This window comes from Micromys minutus (assembly GCF_963924665.1).
Source record: "Micromys minutus genome assembly, chromosome: 10".
Taxonomy (NCBI): domain Eukaryota; kingdom Metazoa; phylum Chordata; class Mammalia; order Rodentia; family Muridae; genus Micromys; species Micromys minutus.
This window is the reverse complement of record NC_137979.1, coordinates 36,396,875-36,415,396: the sequence shown is the minus strand read 5'-3', so window position 1 is coordinate 36,415,396 and position 18,522 is coordinate 36,396,875. Positions and strand designations below refer to the sequence as shown.

The 18,522-nt window shown below is 43.7% G+C and overlaps 1 protein-coding gene across 2 annotated transcripts; it reads right to left on the bottom strand.

The window, feature by feature from the left end:
- Positions 1 to 1,584: 1,584 nt before the first annotated feature.
- VEZF1 (vascular endothelial zinc finger 1) lies at positions 1,585 to 17,846 on the bottom strand. 2 transcript variants are annotated; one of them, XM_080922503.1, is made up of 6 exons: positions 17,494 to 17,846; positions 12,530 to 13,224; positions 11,595 to 11,658; positions 9,861 to 10,062; positions 7,762 to 7,920; positions 1,585 to 4,880 (listed from the first exon to the last, which is right to left on the bottom strand). In XM_080922503.1, exons 1-6 carry the CDS (start codon positions 17,524 to 17,526, stop codon positions 4,453 to 4,455), a joined length of 1,581 nt encoding a protein of 526 aa, XP_080778629.1. In that variant the 5' UTR covers positions 17,527 to 17,846; the 3' UTR covers positions 1,585 to 4,452. The 2 variants fall into 2 exon arrangements, with proteins under 2 accessions (XP_080778629.1, XP_080778630.1); XM_080922504.1 differs by having other exon boundaries at positions 9,861 to 10,044.
- Between the last annotated feature and the right edge of the window lie 676 nt (positions 17,847 to 18,522).

Below are 18,522 nucleotides of genomic sequence, written 5' to 3'. Positions count from 1 at the left end.
CCACAAATTGGGAGCTGCTGGTCTAAAAGGAGGCCTTTCTCCATCCAGAAAAGGTGGGGGCACTCCCTTTTTTCTTGGAAAAGAAGAGAGGCTGATGTTTCGCAGGGTGGGATTGCTCAAGAGAGCTGTACCCCAGTACCTCCAGTCGACACGGTAAAGGTGGGGAGGGGAAGGAGAAAGGAATGCCTCCCCAAGATACACCGTACCCAGACAGGCACATAGCCTGTCTCCTGACATCCTGGTTCTTTTGGGATTCTAGCATAAAGCCTTCAGGCCACATCTCAAGTTAATCTCCAACTGGTGGTGGCTTTTTCAACACATCTTCCATCAGATTTTCTCATGCCTGAGATGAGGCTGAACAACAGTCCCCTCAAAATTGATATGGTCATAAAGGAGGCAGGAAATAAGAGGTCTGTAATTAATGTTACTTGTCAACTTGGCAGGATCCAGAATCATCTAGAAGACAGGTCTCTATGCATGTCTGGGACTCTCCTGATTATGCAGAGGTAGAAAGACCTGCCTACTATGGGTAGCCCCATTCTTTTTTAAAGGTGTTTTAAATTTTGTTATTTTTAATCATATGTATGTCTGTGTGTATGTGCACATGAATACAGGTGTTCCCAGAGACCAGGGGTGTTGGATGCCCTAGAGCTGGAATTAAAGGCAATTGTGAGCTTCCAGATGCAGGTGCTGGGAATCAAACTTGAGTTCTCTGGCCCCACCTTAGGTGCTCAAAAGGTGCTTAGTAAGAGAAACTGGACTCTACTCCCCAAATCCAGCCAGCATTCAACCCGGAGGGACTCAGAGAAAGGACACGGCACCTGCCAGGGCCAGGCCAGGGGTGTAGAGATTTACAGATCCACATAGGTGTGAATGGTATTCTCTGAGGCTATAAAACACTTTAAAGAAGAAATGGACAGGAAGCTGGGTCAGCCCAAGGATTGATCACACCTTCTGTCCAATGGTCCTTGAGGATAATGAAGTACAAACCACTACACTCTGTATCCTGACCTCAGGTTTCTCCAGAAGACCAAATTATGGTGCCCTTGAAGAACAGAAACAGATACATGGGGCCGGACCAACTAGCAACTGAGTGAAATGAAACTTCCCAAGGCAAAAACATTACAAGGAACATGACTCCTCTAGCTGTATTCAGGATCAATAAGGAGACCAAAGCAAGTCTAACAGGAAACCTGGAGGCACCCAAACTTTCCCACTAAATAAAGTGTCAGAATCTTGACTGGCTACTTAGTGTCATTTGAGCACTTGTCACATCTGTCCTAACCACCCCCCTGGAGGCTTTACATGACAATGTCTACCCTTGCCTGGCTTATTGTCAGTCCTTAGTGGAGCTGGGTGGCAGGGGTGATCATGCTTCTGTAGTCTGATGCCTTTCCACCTGCCCTTCTCTGTGACACCATGGTACCAACCACCCCTCCCTTGCCAGCCCAGGAACGGGAAGTGAATACCTGGAAGGAGGTGCACACCCGGGGAAGTAACACTTCAGTCATTTTTCTACTATCACAGCGAACTGAGGAAGCTTCTGCGGCATTAAGCAATCCATCATAACAGTTGTGACTGGTTAACTTTAATTTGTCAAAATAAATCTGCAGTATTTTGCATGTTAGTAATACAGTGCTGGTATTGACAGGTAAAATCATCATCCGCGTACATATAAACCTTCATTTAGGAGCACACCTTAGGAGGGAAATGAATACACAGTAAAAGGTAGATGCAGGCCAAGCAGCGAGCCCTAGAGCAAGCATAACAGGCTGGATGTCAGAGTTGAAGATTATCTAATACAACTGTTTAGCTGCCAATCTGATAAGGGAAATCTCCCCCACCGGGTTACAACCAGGACGGAAAACATACTCTGCCCTTTTGTAGAATGGTGGCCGTCGGTGCCTTCCACACACGGTTGAATCAGTTCATCAGCATCACAACTCAGTTTCAGTTCCAAGACACGGGAGGATTTCACCACACGGCTTGTTTGTGCCCCCTCTGCAGTGCTCTACCCTTGCCCATCCTGCCTCAACTCTCCCTCCCCAAAGAAGACACAACGTGGCTTTATTATTGCAGACAAGCTTCTTAAGTGAATAAAGTATGCATACAAAATAGCATTTTAACTGAGTCATACAATGAAGTCTCACTCCTGTTTACAATGAATTGATAAAACAATCATTTCTAGTATATATCTTTTTTTTTCTGTAAGAACTAATACTTTCAGGATCTTAGGACCACGCTGTAGCCTGGGGGAAGGGCCCACACCTGCCCACTTTGAGAGCTGCTCCTTGGCCACTGTGGAGGAAGCCTGGGTTGTCTGACTGTAAGGACCGTGACTGACAGCACAACAGAGATGACAAGGCCCAGCAGGCAGAACACATGCCAGGAAATGAGGGTTTCCTCCACACGTGACCACTGCCCTCCCAGGTCTTGGCAGTGCCATTCCTAGGCCTTCCCCATGAGCCCTTGCAGCTCACACATAATGATCTACACTTAAAAACAAACCATTTTCAACTGTGGATAAGAACTGTTGTAACAAAGTCATAGCTACATATTTTTCTCTACATTTTGTTTATTGAGACAAACTAATTAAAAGGCACAAACATAGGGCATGTTTACATGGACATTATAACAAACATATACATTAAAAGTGTAGGAATGTGTTGCCTTCCTGCTAAACAGAAAGTTCCTAAGCTTTATATATACAAAAGTTGTACAATTTAATGTCCTAAAGTACAAAAGATCATTTATAAAATTATTTTACACTAGGTACTATTTATTTTAATTTTTTTACTATGTAGTTCATCCCCCTAGAACTGTTTTGTATAATGACACACAGATACCTGTCCCTGATGTAGGAAGTCTGCCTCAGATGCATGGTATTTTGATGTTTGTACTGACACAGTGGGGTATAAACAAACGGAAGTCATCTGGTATGACAGTCCTGCATGCATTCTGCAGGGCTGAAACTCATTTCCATATCTCTTAACTGCAAGATTAAAAATGAAAAAAAGACCCAAAACATGGTAATGTAAAATCCAATTACAGCATCTTGGTTTGAATGAACTCTACTCTAGCGCAATGCTTTGAAAACATGAAGTGTGGCATGATGGCGAAAGAGTGTCTGTTCCCCTAGCTTTCGGTTTCTACTGTATGTACAGGGGTAAAGCATCCCGCTAAGAAACAAAAAGCACATGTCTCAACGTGCACAATCATTGCAGGGTTTCCATGGAGCATGCAGACAGCTGCCTCCCTGAAAACTCCAGAAAGCGGATACAAGTGTTTTTTTTTTCCCCCACAAAGGAAAAAAAGAAAAAGTGATGTCCATATTTACAAAGTTGAACAAATCTGCACAATACTTGATTAAACAGAAGGAGGGGGAAAAGGTACACTCTGCTTGTTCTGAAGGGGCATACTACCTAGTTAGTGGTTAGAATAAAAACTGTATACAATTTAATATAAGACATAAACTCTAGTGAGCATCTAACACATCTGTGCCTGTTGTAACACCAACAGACGTTGATTGGGAGAGAGAGGGGCATATCACATCCCAGTGCCTCCAATGTCTTCCAATTTAAAGCAATAGATTTAAACTGTTCCAAAGTTCTCATTGCTTCTGAACAGGATCTACTGACCTGTTAGGAGCCTGCTGCATGCACACCTGACTTCTCTTTAGTCAGCTGCGGCCTTTTCTCATCAAAACACAATTTGTTGAGGTTTTTTTTTAAAGTTTTTGCTTTTGTTTTTTTTAAAAAAGTCAACTACAATGCTATATTCCATCAGGATTAATATGTTGAGCAATATTTACATCTCCAAATATCAGGTCACAATCCCTATTATATGTTGAAGTTAGAATGATAAATTATCATATGCTTTGCATATCAGAGCTGGTATCACCTTTCCCATAGGGAATGCTGCCTGAAATTAACATATTCCCAAAGGTAAAATGCATATTCTCTGAAATGCATTTTATTATGACGGTGCCTCTATTCACTCATATGAACAAACCACAGACAATGCTACACTAGCTCTCAGTCTGTGGGTTAGACTCCAGGCTAAGCCATCCACCTTGGACAGAGGGAAAACTCTCCTAGTGTTTACAATAAAATGATTCTGTTGTATTAAAAACAATAATAAAAACAAATAATGCTTTTTTATTTTGAAATGGGTTTTATGATTGGTTTTAATTCTGGCATTTCACCTTGCCAGGTACTATCCTGTTTAAGCAATGCTGTCAGCTAAAAAGGGTTTCTGATTAAACTAAAGTGGTCCAGTGATAAGTTACACATATATCCTACTTTGAACAACCCCAGCAAAATTGGAGCTACTACACTCTTATTAACTAACATAATAAAACCTCCCAATTTCATAGTCTTTTTGCTTTAATCAACTAAAGGTAAGTTGCTGGTAAATATTTAATTTACCCAAATTTTGACTTTATAATACTGTTTACCAAGGCGGTGACGTAGGCAAAGCTTGGGGCAAGAAAGGCATACTTTCTACAGGCCTCATTGCTATATTGAGAGGGGCAGCTAATGTCATAGGTGTGGGCAGGTTCATTGGAGATGTGATGGTGACAGGGTGTGCTATGTTCACTGGGGCAGTTACAGGGGTGGGGAGGTTGACTGGGGTCGTGAGTGTTAGAGGAGAGGTCATGGATAATGGGCTGGTAATGGTTACGGGATGCCCTATGTTCATTGGGCTGGTTATATTAACTGCACTTGAAACATTTACTGGACTTCTCATGCTCATTGCAGCTGCCACTGTGACTGGGTTTGACATAGTCCCAGACGACACAGAGGATGTTATACTGAATGGAGTAGTGAGAGTCACAGGTGTCGTAGCAGCCGTGGAGGTTTGGCACAGGTTGGCAGCTTCTAAAAGGAGAAGACAAAAGGGGGACTTTAGACTCTCAAAACTATAAGCAAAATTCAGCTTCTGAACTAATTTCTTAATTAAAAAGAACATGTAATAAATCAAATTACAGTTTCTATGAAGTGATCAAGTACAAATCAAGGACCTCCTGAGCATACCCTGGGGCCAGGGACCCCGTTATATGATGCCTGGGAGGACTTGAGCAACTTGGTTAGCCCTGATTTTTGACTTTGGTTCGGATTTACTTACCTACCTCATAGAGATGCTGAGAGGATCAGTTAGCTTTTGCAAGACATTCTGGGGAGCAGAGATTCTAAGTAGGGCTAAATGTTCTCACTTCCTTCATGCAGTTCTCCTGAGTTCTATAGTCTTTCCTGGGAACAGTCAACCACCAGCAGGCCAGTGGGAAAGAGCTTGCCTATACGAGCTGTGCCAGTGATTTCTCAGAAGGCACTGTACCTAGCAGAGGTGAACTCATGTGCACAGCATGTTTAGGGCTTCTTAAATATAAAGCCACATTCTGTTGAGGTTTTAAAAACATGGTTTTTTTCAGTGTATGTCTGAGTCAGAGAAAAATTAAATTAAAAATAATGTAGTTTGTAGTATTTCTTTTCTTTTCAAGGCAGGGTTTCTCTCTATGTAGCCTTTGTTGGTCTGGAACTGGCTATATAGACCAGGCTGGTCTCAAACACACTGAGATCTTCTATCTGCCTCTACCTCCCCAGTGTTGGGAGTAAAGGCGTGCACCACCAAGCCTGATTTATGAAGCTTCTTAGATTAAGGGGAAGCTACTACTCAGTATTGTCTTCTTTCCTTCACAGCCCCACTTTCTTTTCTTTCTATTGATGATATAATTTTCTATATCTAACTGTACACATTACACACACCACTAAGCATACTAAGTAGGACTAAGTAAAGCAAGGAAGTCCTCTGGAATGTTGGTGAACCCCAGCCCTTGTTACCCAGCCATGCCTGAATAGTTCTTTAAAAGATTTCTGGGGATCAAGATCTGCCTCAGCAGTTAAGAGTACATGTTACTCTTGCAGACAACCTGGGTTCTACCAGCACCTATATGACAGCTCAGAACAATCTGTAACTCTAGTTCCAGAGGATCTCAAGCCTATTCTGGCTTCTGCTGGCACCAGGTATGCACATGGTACACAGACATACATTCAGTGAAAACATTCATACATATAAATAATAAATCTTAATTTAAAAAATACCCTAGAAGTGACAGGATTTCCCCCTCAAGAAAATTCAGTACCACCTACCAATATGACATTAAAGGGCAGTAAGGAGACAGACCTTGGACACCTATTTAAATCTACAGCTGGAGGTGTGCACAGGGTCAGACTTCTTTTATTGGTATGACCTTATCTGATGCTTCATACTACACACTAGGAGTTGCCACACAAGACTGATGATGGAAATCAGCTAGAAAGGCTTCAGTTTTTTCTTTTTAAATTGACGATTAGGATATTCAATAGAGAAACTAAAATGGAGCCTAGGAATTGTATAAAGTTAAAGTTTCCTCAGTGATTATCTGATTTTTATCCAGGTTTGAGAATTTAAAATTTATTCAGGTAGAATATTTAAATGACACTTCTGGCTAGGTGTGGATCTCTGGATTTGAGGCCAGCCTAGTCTATATAGGGAGCCCCAGGACAGCTAGGGCTACACAGTGAGACCCTGTCTCAAAAAAAAAAAAAAAAAAAAAAAAAACCAAACAAACAAACAAAAAAGTGACATTTCTGATTTATGTTTAGATTTTCAATATAGCCGTGTCCTCTCTCCCAAAATGTGGTATTACTAACAGAGTGCAACTCTAGCTACAAATAGGAACACAATAGCATTCTATTTAATGAAGGTCAGAAGATGAGCTGAACAAGTCATGTTGTGTAAAGCAAACAGAACAGACTGAAGTGCAACAGAACACAAGCGTGCATGGAGTGGGAATGGGAGAAGGCACTCGTGCTTTCTGCTTCCTGGGTGATGGTGCCATTGCTGAGGTTCTTCTCATCTCTGCTCAAAGGAAGGCGTTTCTGTCTCAGGTGCACTTCCCTGCCTCCCCTCCAGTCTTCTTTTCACGCTAGAGGATCAAACTTTTGGTACTGTACATAGAAGGGAAATGTTTACCACTGAACGGTGCCCAGCCCTCAAGCATCCTCTTACTATGACTTCAAACACTTTGCCTCCTTCTCTAGTGAAAGCATCCTTCACAATATTACTTTCAAGTACTACACAATTATCACTATTCTCAACTTGTACTCAAGCCCTCAGCAGAGGCGAAGGCATGTTAAGGTAGGGCCAGCCCTTTGCAGGTCTAAAGGAGAGACCAAGAGCCAAGACAAAAGTTACGCACCAAGTAATCACTGCAGAACCAGCTCTAAGAAGTAGAAAATAAGCTATGAGAAAATGAATTTATACAAGGATAGCTCATTCACCTCAAAAAGTGGGACTATTTTAAAAGTTGAAAAAGAAGCCCATGATGGACATCATGGTGCACACTTATATTCCCAGCACTTGGAAAGCAAAGGCAGGCCAAGCTCTGTGATTCTGAGGCCAGCTGAGTCTACATACAGAGTTCTAGGACAGCCAGGCCCATAGAGAGACCCTGTCTCAAAAAAAAAAAAAAAAACAAACAAACAAAAAAAAAAAAATCCACAGAAAGAACAAGGCACAAAGCATGAGGACATTTCCCAGTAATAAAGTCCTAAATGACTCTGTTGCCAATATCTAGACTGTACTAAACACTGAGCAGCAAAGCAGCACTGTGAACAGTGTAGACCCCTACACTGTTGTACACCCCAGATTTCTGATACCTGGACTACTAAAGTTAACACTTTCTGAGCCACACCTAGAGCACTGAAAGCCCCTTCTTACCTTTCTTTCTCGCTTTGACAGCTTCTTCCCACAGTCTCAGAGTCTCTACCTGCTTCCCTGGCCAGCTTGTCACATGTTGTTGTTGCTGTTGTTGTTGCTGCTGCTGCTGTTGCTGCTGCTGCTGCTGCTTCTGATTGCTGGTCTCCTCACTCATGCACGCTATTCCAAAGACAAAGCACAAACATTGTGTTTACCTTGAAAAAGTGTGGCCATGTTTTTAAATCCAAACATAGAAGCTAAAGATATAGGTCAGCTGTAACAGTGCTTAGCTAACATGCAGGAAGGCCTGGAATCCTGTCAAAAACAACAGCAAAGAAACTCAAGCCAGGTGTGGCTGCACACTTTTAATCCCAGTAGTCAGGAAGCAGAGGCAGAAGCAGATGGATCTCTATGAGTTCTCAACCAATCTGATGGTCTACATTGTGAGTTCTAGGCTAGCCAAGACTATATAGTAAATTTTGTTCCAAAACCCAACAAACACACCCAAACCCAGATGATTCTACTCCTTGTGCCTTTATAACCACTGTCATTTAACTAATGGCTCTTAATATAGTGCATTTCTCTCCCACTTGTATCTATATCGAGCAAGACAAGTAAGTTCTCTAAAAATCAGGAAACTAAGGCCAACAAGATGGCTCAGCAGGTAAAGGCACCTGGTGCCAAGCCTGATGACTTTAATCCTTGGGACCTATAAAGTAGAAAGAGACAACCAAATTCCTAAAGCTCTCTCTGACCCCATACTTGCATTATGGCATGTGTGTGTACACCTGTTAAATATCAATAATCTATAGAACTATAGAAAACTACTCTAAGATAGAAAATAATTCCTAGCTATATTAAAAAGGAATTATCTTTGAAAAAGGAAGTTAGATAATGTTAGCATGGGTTCAATATTTAGTAATCTATCAAACATTTATCACAAAGACACAGATTAAAAGTAAATTTTCATGAAGTATAGTATGCTAGATAATGAACCCAATATACTCACAAAAATAAACAAGTAGATGAGATTAAAACACATTAAAATTAGCCAAGTATGGTGGCACATACCTTTAAAACTAGTACTTGGGAGGCAGAGGAAGGCAGATCTCTGAGTTCCAAGTCAGCCAGGACTACAAAAACAAAATAAAACAAAATACATACTCAACTTTCCCATTTCTTTAAGCTATTTGTGAACATTTATTTATAGAATCTGGCATTTCTGTTGCATGAAATACGATGTGATAGCATACAGAATTTATGAAAATCACTTTGTTCTAGTAGTTAAGAAAAAATTTTAAATAAAAAGTTGGGTAAATTAAGTATTAAATTTTATCCATAAGTCTCTGGAATATTTTGTCTTCAATTCTGAATTTAAGGCAAGACAGATATTCAGTATTCAGACCCTCAAATGTTATGATATGCCCCCCTCTCTGTGTGTGTATGTGTGTATGTGCACATGCGTAGGTTTTGACACAAGGTCTCATGTAGCCCAGGCTGGTCTCAAATTGTCTCTGTTAGTGATGCTAGCTTTGAACTCCTGATCCTCCCAATTTCATCTCCCAAGTGCTAGGATTATAAGTATGTGCCACTATCCTCAGCTTGTTTATTATTACTGTATTGAATTATACTACATTATTTTAAGACACAGTCTCATATAGCTCAGGCTGGCCTCAAATGCACTCTCTGGTAAGCTCTGATCTTGGACTTCTGACTCTCCTGTTTCCACCGGCATGCTCTAGGAACACAGGTGTGAAGAGCACACTCAGCTGCTGCAATTCTAAGCACCAGAGTTCTTATCAAGCCTCCTAAGCAACAACACTGTGAGCGGCCAGGGTGAAATTCTGCTCTGTGGTATATAATTAGTAGTAGACAAGTATGGAACTAGAAGCAAATGAGTGGAGAGCGTGGCACTGTCGTTTGCATATATGTATTAAAAGCACTGTTCTAACACCAACATGTTCTCCCCAATAATCCCTGCTTGCCTATTTTGGTGATAGGAGGAAACAAGAGAAACATTAATACAGTCCTGAGAGCATAGTCACAATTATCTTTGATATATTGAAAAAGCCTAGATTTTCATCAATATGAAATGCAGAACAATCTGAAACATCACCTACTTTTGCTGATGCCTTGTTTACACGTATTACAGTTGATACTTTGGCTCTGCCCATGTGTCTTTAAGTGGCTGGTGATATATGCTGCACTCAAGAGCTTCCCACAGATGTTACATGATACCTTGCCTTCATGGCGCACCATGTGTGTCCGTAGTCTGTCTTTGGTGGCAAAGGCAGCAGTGCACGTCTGCATGAGGGAGGAAAACTTTTTTTAAATATAGACTATCCTGTTCAACTCATTTTAAAGTACGAATATTTTACACATTACCCCTATCCAAATCAGCAAGCTGGCTGAACTAGTATAATATTCATTGCATTTGTTACTGGGAATCACAGATCATACAAAAACATCTGGTGAATTTTAGATGCTTCTATTTTGGAGGAAGAAAATGTATCAACACATAGTACTGAAAAGATAGGAGGCCCACATTCAGTTAAAACTGGAGCAAGGGCTGGAGGTGGGGCTCAGTGATAGAGTACCCGCTTTATGGGTTCAAGTCTCAGCACTGCAAGGAAAAAACAATACAAAACAAGAAGCCTAGATTTAAACTGAGTTGTGCAAATCACTCAGCGCTGCAATCCTGAACAGCACAGTTAGCTATCTGATCGCCTGCAGCAGGGTTAACTGCTATCACAACACCCCTGGCAGACCAAGAGCCTGATTGATACGGGATTCACATCCTTCCTCCAGGTAGAGTTTTCTTAGAGTCCAAGTCATTTACATAATAAAACCAGTCATTAATGAACAACTGAAAGGTGAGCTAAAGAACTTCCAGCAACAGGAATGCCTAAAACAGTCATTTGATTTAGCAAAATTCTTAACTTTTTCATTATCACAATTTATGCCAAATAAAATCACTAATCTAAATATATAATTTAAAAAATTTTTCCAATTTGGTAACAGCATACAAAAATCCAGAAAACTCAGTTATGCCGGTGATAACAAAAAATGCACTATAAAATGATCCCCTTCTTTTGGCTAGAGAGATGGCTGTTGTTTAAGAGCAGTGGCTGCTCTTGCAAAGGACCCAGGTTTAGTTTCCAGCACTCACATGGTGGCTCACAAGCACCTGTAACTCCAGTTCCAGGGGATCAGACAACTCTTTTGCCCTGCTTGGGCACCAGGCACACACACAGTGCATATATAAGTATACAGGCAGATATTCACATACATAACATGAGAAAACAAACCGTAAGGAAATTACAAAAGGGGCTGGCAACATGGCTCAGAGGTTAAGAGCATCGCCTGCACTTATAAATGAGCCAAGTTCAGTTGCTAGCATCCATGTAGCAGTTCACAACCATCTGTAACTCCAGGAGATTTGATACCTTCTTCTAACTTACTCAGGCTCCTGCACACATATGGTACACAATCATACACTTTATATATATATATGTATATATATATATATATATATATACATATATATATATATATATATATACATATACATTTTTTTTATTTACAAAAAAAAAATTTCCCCTCTAACACCAAAAATTGCCATTGCTTAAGGAACAGGAACTACACAAAATGTAGCTACACAAAACAATATATCTATATTTAAAAATCATCTTTTAATATAAAAATATACTGTCATACATATTATAAAACTAGAATTCCAATGAACCAACCACATTCACTCCAATCAGTGACTTGAAGACTATTCAGGGAGCACGAGATTTGACTGGATAATGTGCACCAAGTGCTATGTGAGGATAAGTCACTTTAACTCTTACTTGGCATTTGAAGGGTCTTTCTGTTGAATGCACATGTTTTACGTGACAGCTTAGGTGGTCAGGCCTGTAAAAGAGTTTCAAACAGAAGTTGTAATGGAGTACTCAGAGAGAATGCTGCTTATGTGACTCTGCACCTTGGTGACTACAGTGAGTTTTCTGCAGAAAGCAAGACTTACAGACTCCCTCCACCCTCCGTGCAAATCTCCTTACCTCTCACATCACAAACAAGATCTCAATCCCTCACCTGTTATGTTTCCTCATCACAGACACTCAAAATTTTAGTTCCAATACCAGGAATAACTACCACTGCGTCAGTTCTGGTAACTTTTTCTTAAAAATGAGGTAATACACACATAAAAAATGAAGAAAGTGGGGGTATGGTAGGGAACGATCCTCCTAAAAGTTGCATTAAGAATATCCAAGGTCAGGCTGGAGAGATGGTTAAGAGCCCTCACTGGCTGCTCTTCCAGTGGTCCCGAGTTCAATTCCCAGCAACCACATAGTGGTTCACAACCATCTATAACAACATCCGGTGCCCTCTGCTGGCCTGCAGAATACTGTATACATAAATTTTTAAAAAGAAGAAAGAAAAGAATATCCAAGGTCACCCCAACTAACAAGAAAGTTTCTTTGATTTGCACAGTAATCCTTATATCCAGTTCTCCAACAGAACTAGACACTGGTGGGATATTTAGAGTTAGAAGAATCCATGTGCCAAATGAAGGGCTGGAGCTACCGAACTCCTTAAATAATATACAGGTTAACTGCTGTGTCTCCACTTGTCAATCATACCAAACCAGAGTTAGACCTAAACACATAATGCTAATCAGCAACCTCCCCTAATAATGTAGACCTGCTCATGCATAAGCCTAGATCACAGACACAAACTGAAGCTCACTAATACCATAATGAAAAAGCAAAGCAAAATGCAGTACCTTGAGAAGCCTTTCCCACAAACACTGCAAGTATAGGGTTTGGTGATGCCTCCTTCATGAGACCTCACATGGTAAGTCATCCGGTCCTTCCTCTTGAAGCGCTGATTACATATAGGACACTCAAAGGGCTTTTCGTCCGAATGAGAAAGCTTGTGCCGGTTGAGGTGATACACATCCCGGAAGGCCTTCCCACACATCTCACAGGCGTGGTTCTTCTTGACAGGCTTACTGGGTTTCTTGACAGACTGGGGCACAGGCATTGCTGTGGTACTGGCGCTGCTGCTGGGGTTGGTGCCCGAGGAAGATGTAGTGACTGTTGACAAGATGCCTGCAATAGTTGAAACCAACGAAGTTCGGCTGCTGTCCCCAGCAATGGTGGAGATAAGGGGAACCACTGTGGTGGGGGTTTTCTTTGCCCGAGACACCAACTTGATTCCTGTGTGGCAGGACTGATGGCGCCTCAGGTGATAGCTGTCCCTGAATGCTTTACTGCAGTAAGTGCACACAAACGAAGTTTTGGGTTTTTCTTTTTTAATCCCAATGGCATCCTTTAATGTTTCTGGTGCAGCCTGAGGTTTCTGAGTAATTGGTATTGGAAGCAATGGTTTCTGATCAGGGGGCTCCACAGCAGAACTCAGGAGGGGCAGCAAGCTGTTCTGTGCTGCCTGCTGTTGGTGATGGGACGCTTCATGGGCCTAAAACCAAACATTTACACTTGAGAATTTGAGCCTTCACAGTGACCTTAACCATTCAACATGCTCCATTCAGGAGAGCAGAGGACAGTCCAGGAGCCTGTGATCTGTTCTCTTGTTCTCTGCAACAGTGCTGCAGAGACTCTCAAGAATTCTGGGTACAAAACAATAAACACTGCAGCTGATCGAAATGCTTTTGCATCTGCACTGCTGACAGCGATCATACTTCCTAACAGCTGACTTAAGTATACAGTACCCTGGCTCATAAGGGCCATAGTTGATGAAACTCCTTTACATTTTGACTGTCAATACAGAAACCAAGTTTAAATAACTTGTCAAAAAAAATTAAATGTCAGACTAAGTATTTAGGAGTCCCTTAGATTGCATCAACATACAAATGTGACTAACACAATCATCTACCGTTTGTTACTCGGGACAGAAAAAGCAGCAAGTCTCTTCCTCTATAAGAAGAAACTAGTGATTGAGAAAGGGACAGCTAAGCAATGACAGGAATGGAGCTCTGTGAAGATATACTAACTAGTAAGTTTACTCAGAAAGCTCGTCACTTAACTCCACTAAAGAATTCGGCTGAACTGAAAGCTGCCATTTATTATCTGGGAAGGTGGCTAAACACCTGCCAGCTGTTTCTCAGATCAGGAATCCTCTACTAGACTTTACATCCTTAGCCAACGCTAGTAAAAGAAAACCCAAATTGCAAGCACATCCCCTGGTTTGGATAAGGTATTAGATATGTGCTGTCATGATGTGCTTCTCTACTTCAAGACTGGAGCCAGACCACTGTTTAGGGGAAAAAATGTTTTAGAAAATGTTGGGGAAAGTTCTTGAAATAGTTCTCCCTAATATGTTGTTCATTACCAACATCATTTTTGAAAAACAATAAACCCAAGCCCCTATACTTGAGTTTTGTAATCCTAAGAGGATAAAGCTAAAAGTTTCTCATATTTTAAGCTTTTAACATCATAGGAAGAGCCTATCCTAGACTCTTAAACACTTCAGTTTTTCTTACCATCACACTCTGTAGTCACTGGATTAAAGACACAGAAACAAAACAGCAAATACCCAAGGAGGCTGGCAGAGCTCCTCTGACAGTCAGGAACATCTATTACCCGAGTTTACTTAATGAGAGATGAGAGGCTCTTCCTGGAACCAGTCTTCCCCAAAGGTCAGGAGGTAAGATGCCTAAAGGTAGTGGTCTGAATTTAACGATTTCGACTTAAATATCTTTCAGGCTTTAGAATGATACTCAGAAATTGTAGTTACTAACAGGCTACTGAATTACTGCTCATTTTCCATTTAATTTGTGTAGCTCTTACAAGTTGGGGTCTACCCACCCAGGTGATATCAGAATTTGGTCTCTGTGCTTACTCTTTTTCGAGCTAAGCAGGATACCCAAGTTTCCATACAGACTGCAAACAGTTAAGAGCTGAAGCTAGCTCAGGATATACAATTTCAAAGGCTAACAGATCAGACACTGCGGAATGCAAATCTTCTGGACAAAGTTCAAACTTTTAACATTTGAGCTATTTTTCAATTCTAAACAACCATTAGTAGAATGGAATACTAAAAGAAATTCCTGTCATTCACCAATTCAGATGTTTGTGTGGTATAAACTGGTTTACAGCATCGTTGATGGTCACTCATGAGGGCCACAGCAGGTCCCTATGTCTTGAATAAAATGCTATAGAACCACTAGAAGAATCAGTCTTTGAAGACTGCTAGGAGCCCACACTTCTCCACTGGCTAACAAAGCCAATTTTTCTCAACTTGTTCTATGAGGGAGAGTTAAATAACAACCATGGGCTGCCTTTCAGCGAAGTGATTTATTTCTCAAGTATAAATTCTCGGTAAGCTTTTATTTGATGAACATCATCACATCAAAGTTTAAATTTCATCTTCTGACTCAAGTGCACAGCTCTCGCTCTGCCCAAGCTTTCCTTTCTCTGGGACTGGAAAAACAAACAAACAAGCAAACCAAACCAAAACCAACCGACCAAACAACAACAAAACCAGAAATAATATTTCATCACCCAGGGTGGTAGGATGTGGAACCATGAAATCTCTGTTGCCAGAGGGTAAAAGGTTTTGTACTGAAACAAATTAGCATTCACCAGTGAGTCATCTCTCGAATGTCCTGTACGAATCATCCATCAAATATTTTAAGAGCTACACTTTCACTTCCCACTATGTTATCTGGTAAGCAGACAGGTTATTAAAACTTGCTTAAAGATATAAATCCAACATGATGCTCCAAGACATGAGGTTTAACTCTGCATTTCCCGGGTGGGGGGTGGGGGGCCCTGAGAACCAGAACTGCCTGTCTGTGCCACCTTTCCATAGGAAGGCCTTTCTTTACTCACTGTCCTCAGCTCTAAATTAGTTTCTTTCCCAACGATTTTCACGGCACACACTGCATATCCAGGATTTAAAATATGAGCTTTCACATTTCCTCATCAGGTGGAAAAAAATTAATAGGTTGGCATTAGCTTTATCTGGGAAAGGATTAGTTTAAATAGCGTTTAAAAGTATTTTGTAGGATCTTTCAACTAACTTCCCTAAGATGAACTATCCTCTACATAAGGGACTTGTTCTGTTCAGCCTCCAGGTTTACAGTTACTCAATCTAATATTGTTTAAGCTACATCTAAAGCTCATCAGTCTTTTACTGTAAAATGATCATTTGTAAGCTTCTTCTAAAGAAAGCGTTTGCCATCTTGGCACCAACCCTGTACCAGCTAGTTCTGTATTTCTTTGCCAATGCATTCTTAAGTTGACCATCACTTTAAGCTTATGAAAGCACAATAAAACCAATACTAGATCAGGATGATAAAGTGGGACATCCCAGGTGTTGCAAAATCTCAAGAATTTCCAATTTTAGTAAGCCCATGTATTTCAATAATTACTTAAAATAAAATGCCCATATTTAAAATATGTCTTAATAGGACAAGCCAGATTACACAATGGGTAATTTTGAATTCTCCAATTCCCTATATTAACTCCACCAGGATGGGGCCAGATGCTGAGAGTACAATCTTTTGAAGATTCTGCATTTCCAAAGGTCTCAAGCGCCCAAGCTACGCGTTTGGAATCGCACTTAGTATTTAGGAAAATAACTCAAAAGAGGGAGGCGGGAAGGGCACATTTTAAAAACGACTAGCTTCCTAACCCTCAGTTCTGAAGTTTCTGCATGTGCTCATCTCTACTGCACATCAATGCATTTGCAAACAGAAAGGAAGCAGGGAAAAAAAGTTCCAAACAGGGTCCCGCATTCAAGTGGCAGGGGAAAGGTATGGCTGAAGTATCCGCTACACTAGCTTTGAAGTTTCTGCAAAAAGGAAAAAAAGAAGAAATCCGAAGACCCCCATACTCCACGAGTGACTCATCTGGGGGCTTTGTAAGCGGACTTTGCGCTCCCTCTCCGCTTCCCGTCGCCCACTGGGCCGGAGCGAACGTTCGAGCGAGCCGCGGAGCGAGACTAGAGAAACGCGCTCCAGGGAAGGTCGGGCCTGCAGGAGTCCCGGCCCCCGCCGCTCCCCGCCCCCGCCCGGCCCGCCGGCCCGGGGATTCCCCAAGCTCAACGGGACCGCAAGAGCTGGACAGAGGCGAGGGGACCAGCTGCCAGGGCTCGCCTAGGACTTGGGCGAGGAACGGAGAAAAGTTTGCAGAGGGGAACCACGCTCGCAACACCCCCCGTCGGGTACACCCGAGGGGGCGGCGAGAAGGGGGAGTGGCGGCGAAGCCAGAGATACCCGCTATTCGCGGGATGTGGGAGGAGGGTCAGAAAGTCAACATACAAGCACACACACAAAAAGAGAGGTGACGCGAAAGCGCGAGCTAAAGATGGATGGGGACTCGGAACGGGACCCCGGGACCCCCTCACTTCGCCGCGCGGCCCCGGTCCGGCGCGCAGTGGCCAAGCGGCCCGCGCTACCCAGCGGCCCGGCGCCCTCCTTTCTCTGGGCCGCGGGGTGGTGACAGCGGCCGGCCTCCTCCCTTCCCCTTCGGGGCGGGAGGGAAGGGTGTGTGTGTGCGTGTGTGCTGGGGGGGCCCGGGTTCACCCCGAGGCCTGCTTCTCCCCCGCACCCAGCGAGGCCGCCTCTTTTCACCTCAGCGGCCCGGCTCCGCCGGAGCGGGCGGGCGGAAAAACAAAGGGGGATTAAGGCCGGGCCGGAGAGCGGAGCCGGGAGGGGAGGAGCGCCCGCCCGAGCCCGGCCCGGCCCCCCTGGCCCCCCGGCCCCCCCGGGGCCCCCAGTACCTGGAACAGGAACGCGGTCCAGTTGGCCTCCATGGCTGCGGCGGCCGACCCCCCTCCTCCCCACTCCCCCCGCTTGGGGAGCCTCCTCAGCCGGAGGAGGCGACAACAAAGCGGCGGCGGCGGCGGCGGCAGCGGCAGCGGCGGCTCCTCAACATGGCAGCGCCGAGCGCGGCCACTTCCGGTAACCTCCGGGACGCACCACCGCGGCGGCGAGCGCGGGCGGGGGGGGAGCCCCGGCCCGGCCGCCGCCGCCCCCAGCCGCTCCGACCCCCTCCGGGCGTCCCCGCCGCCGGCGCGCCGCCTCGGAGCTCAGCCAGTGCCCGCGGGCGGTGGGGTCAGGGCGCCCGCGCGGGGGCTGGGGTGGGGCCGGGGGCGGGGATGGGGCGCGGCGTCCCCCCCCGCGGGGGTGTGTGATGCTGCGGTCCGTGGCTCAGGCAGCTGGAGCAGGGGGAGCTCAGGAGAGAAGATGGAGGACGCCAGGGTCTGGCGCTGGCCCTCTAGGCACAGCTGGGCTACCTCTCGTGACTCTGTCTTGGTGCCCAGCGACGTCGCGTCCCTCTCATATCTCCAGCTGCAGTCAGAGCTCGGGTTGGTCACCTGGCTCTTCAGTCGGTCAAGCACATCGCAGCTTCCACCTACGAACTAGGGGATGCTGGCTTCTAATGTTCCCTACCCTCGGGTATTTTCATTCCTGACCAGCTAAGCCCTCAGCGTTCCTGCTATGATATCACCATCGCCCTTTGCGTGGTCTTCCAATTTGAGCAGGGAATTCCACTAGGGTACAGCCTTAGATCCTCCTAGTGTGGAGGGAAACACTTCCCACGCGTTCAGATGTCATTACTGGGTTATTCTTGGGTGACGGGACCGTGCTTCCCCATCCTTCCCTTTCATTCCCGATGTAGGAAATTCTAGTTGAAAACCCCTCTCCCGCCAGAATTAAAAACAGACAATAAAAACAAACGAAAAGATACAGATGAAATATTTTAGTCTTTTAGTACATTCTTCAATTCCCGCAGTACACGCACACAC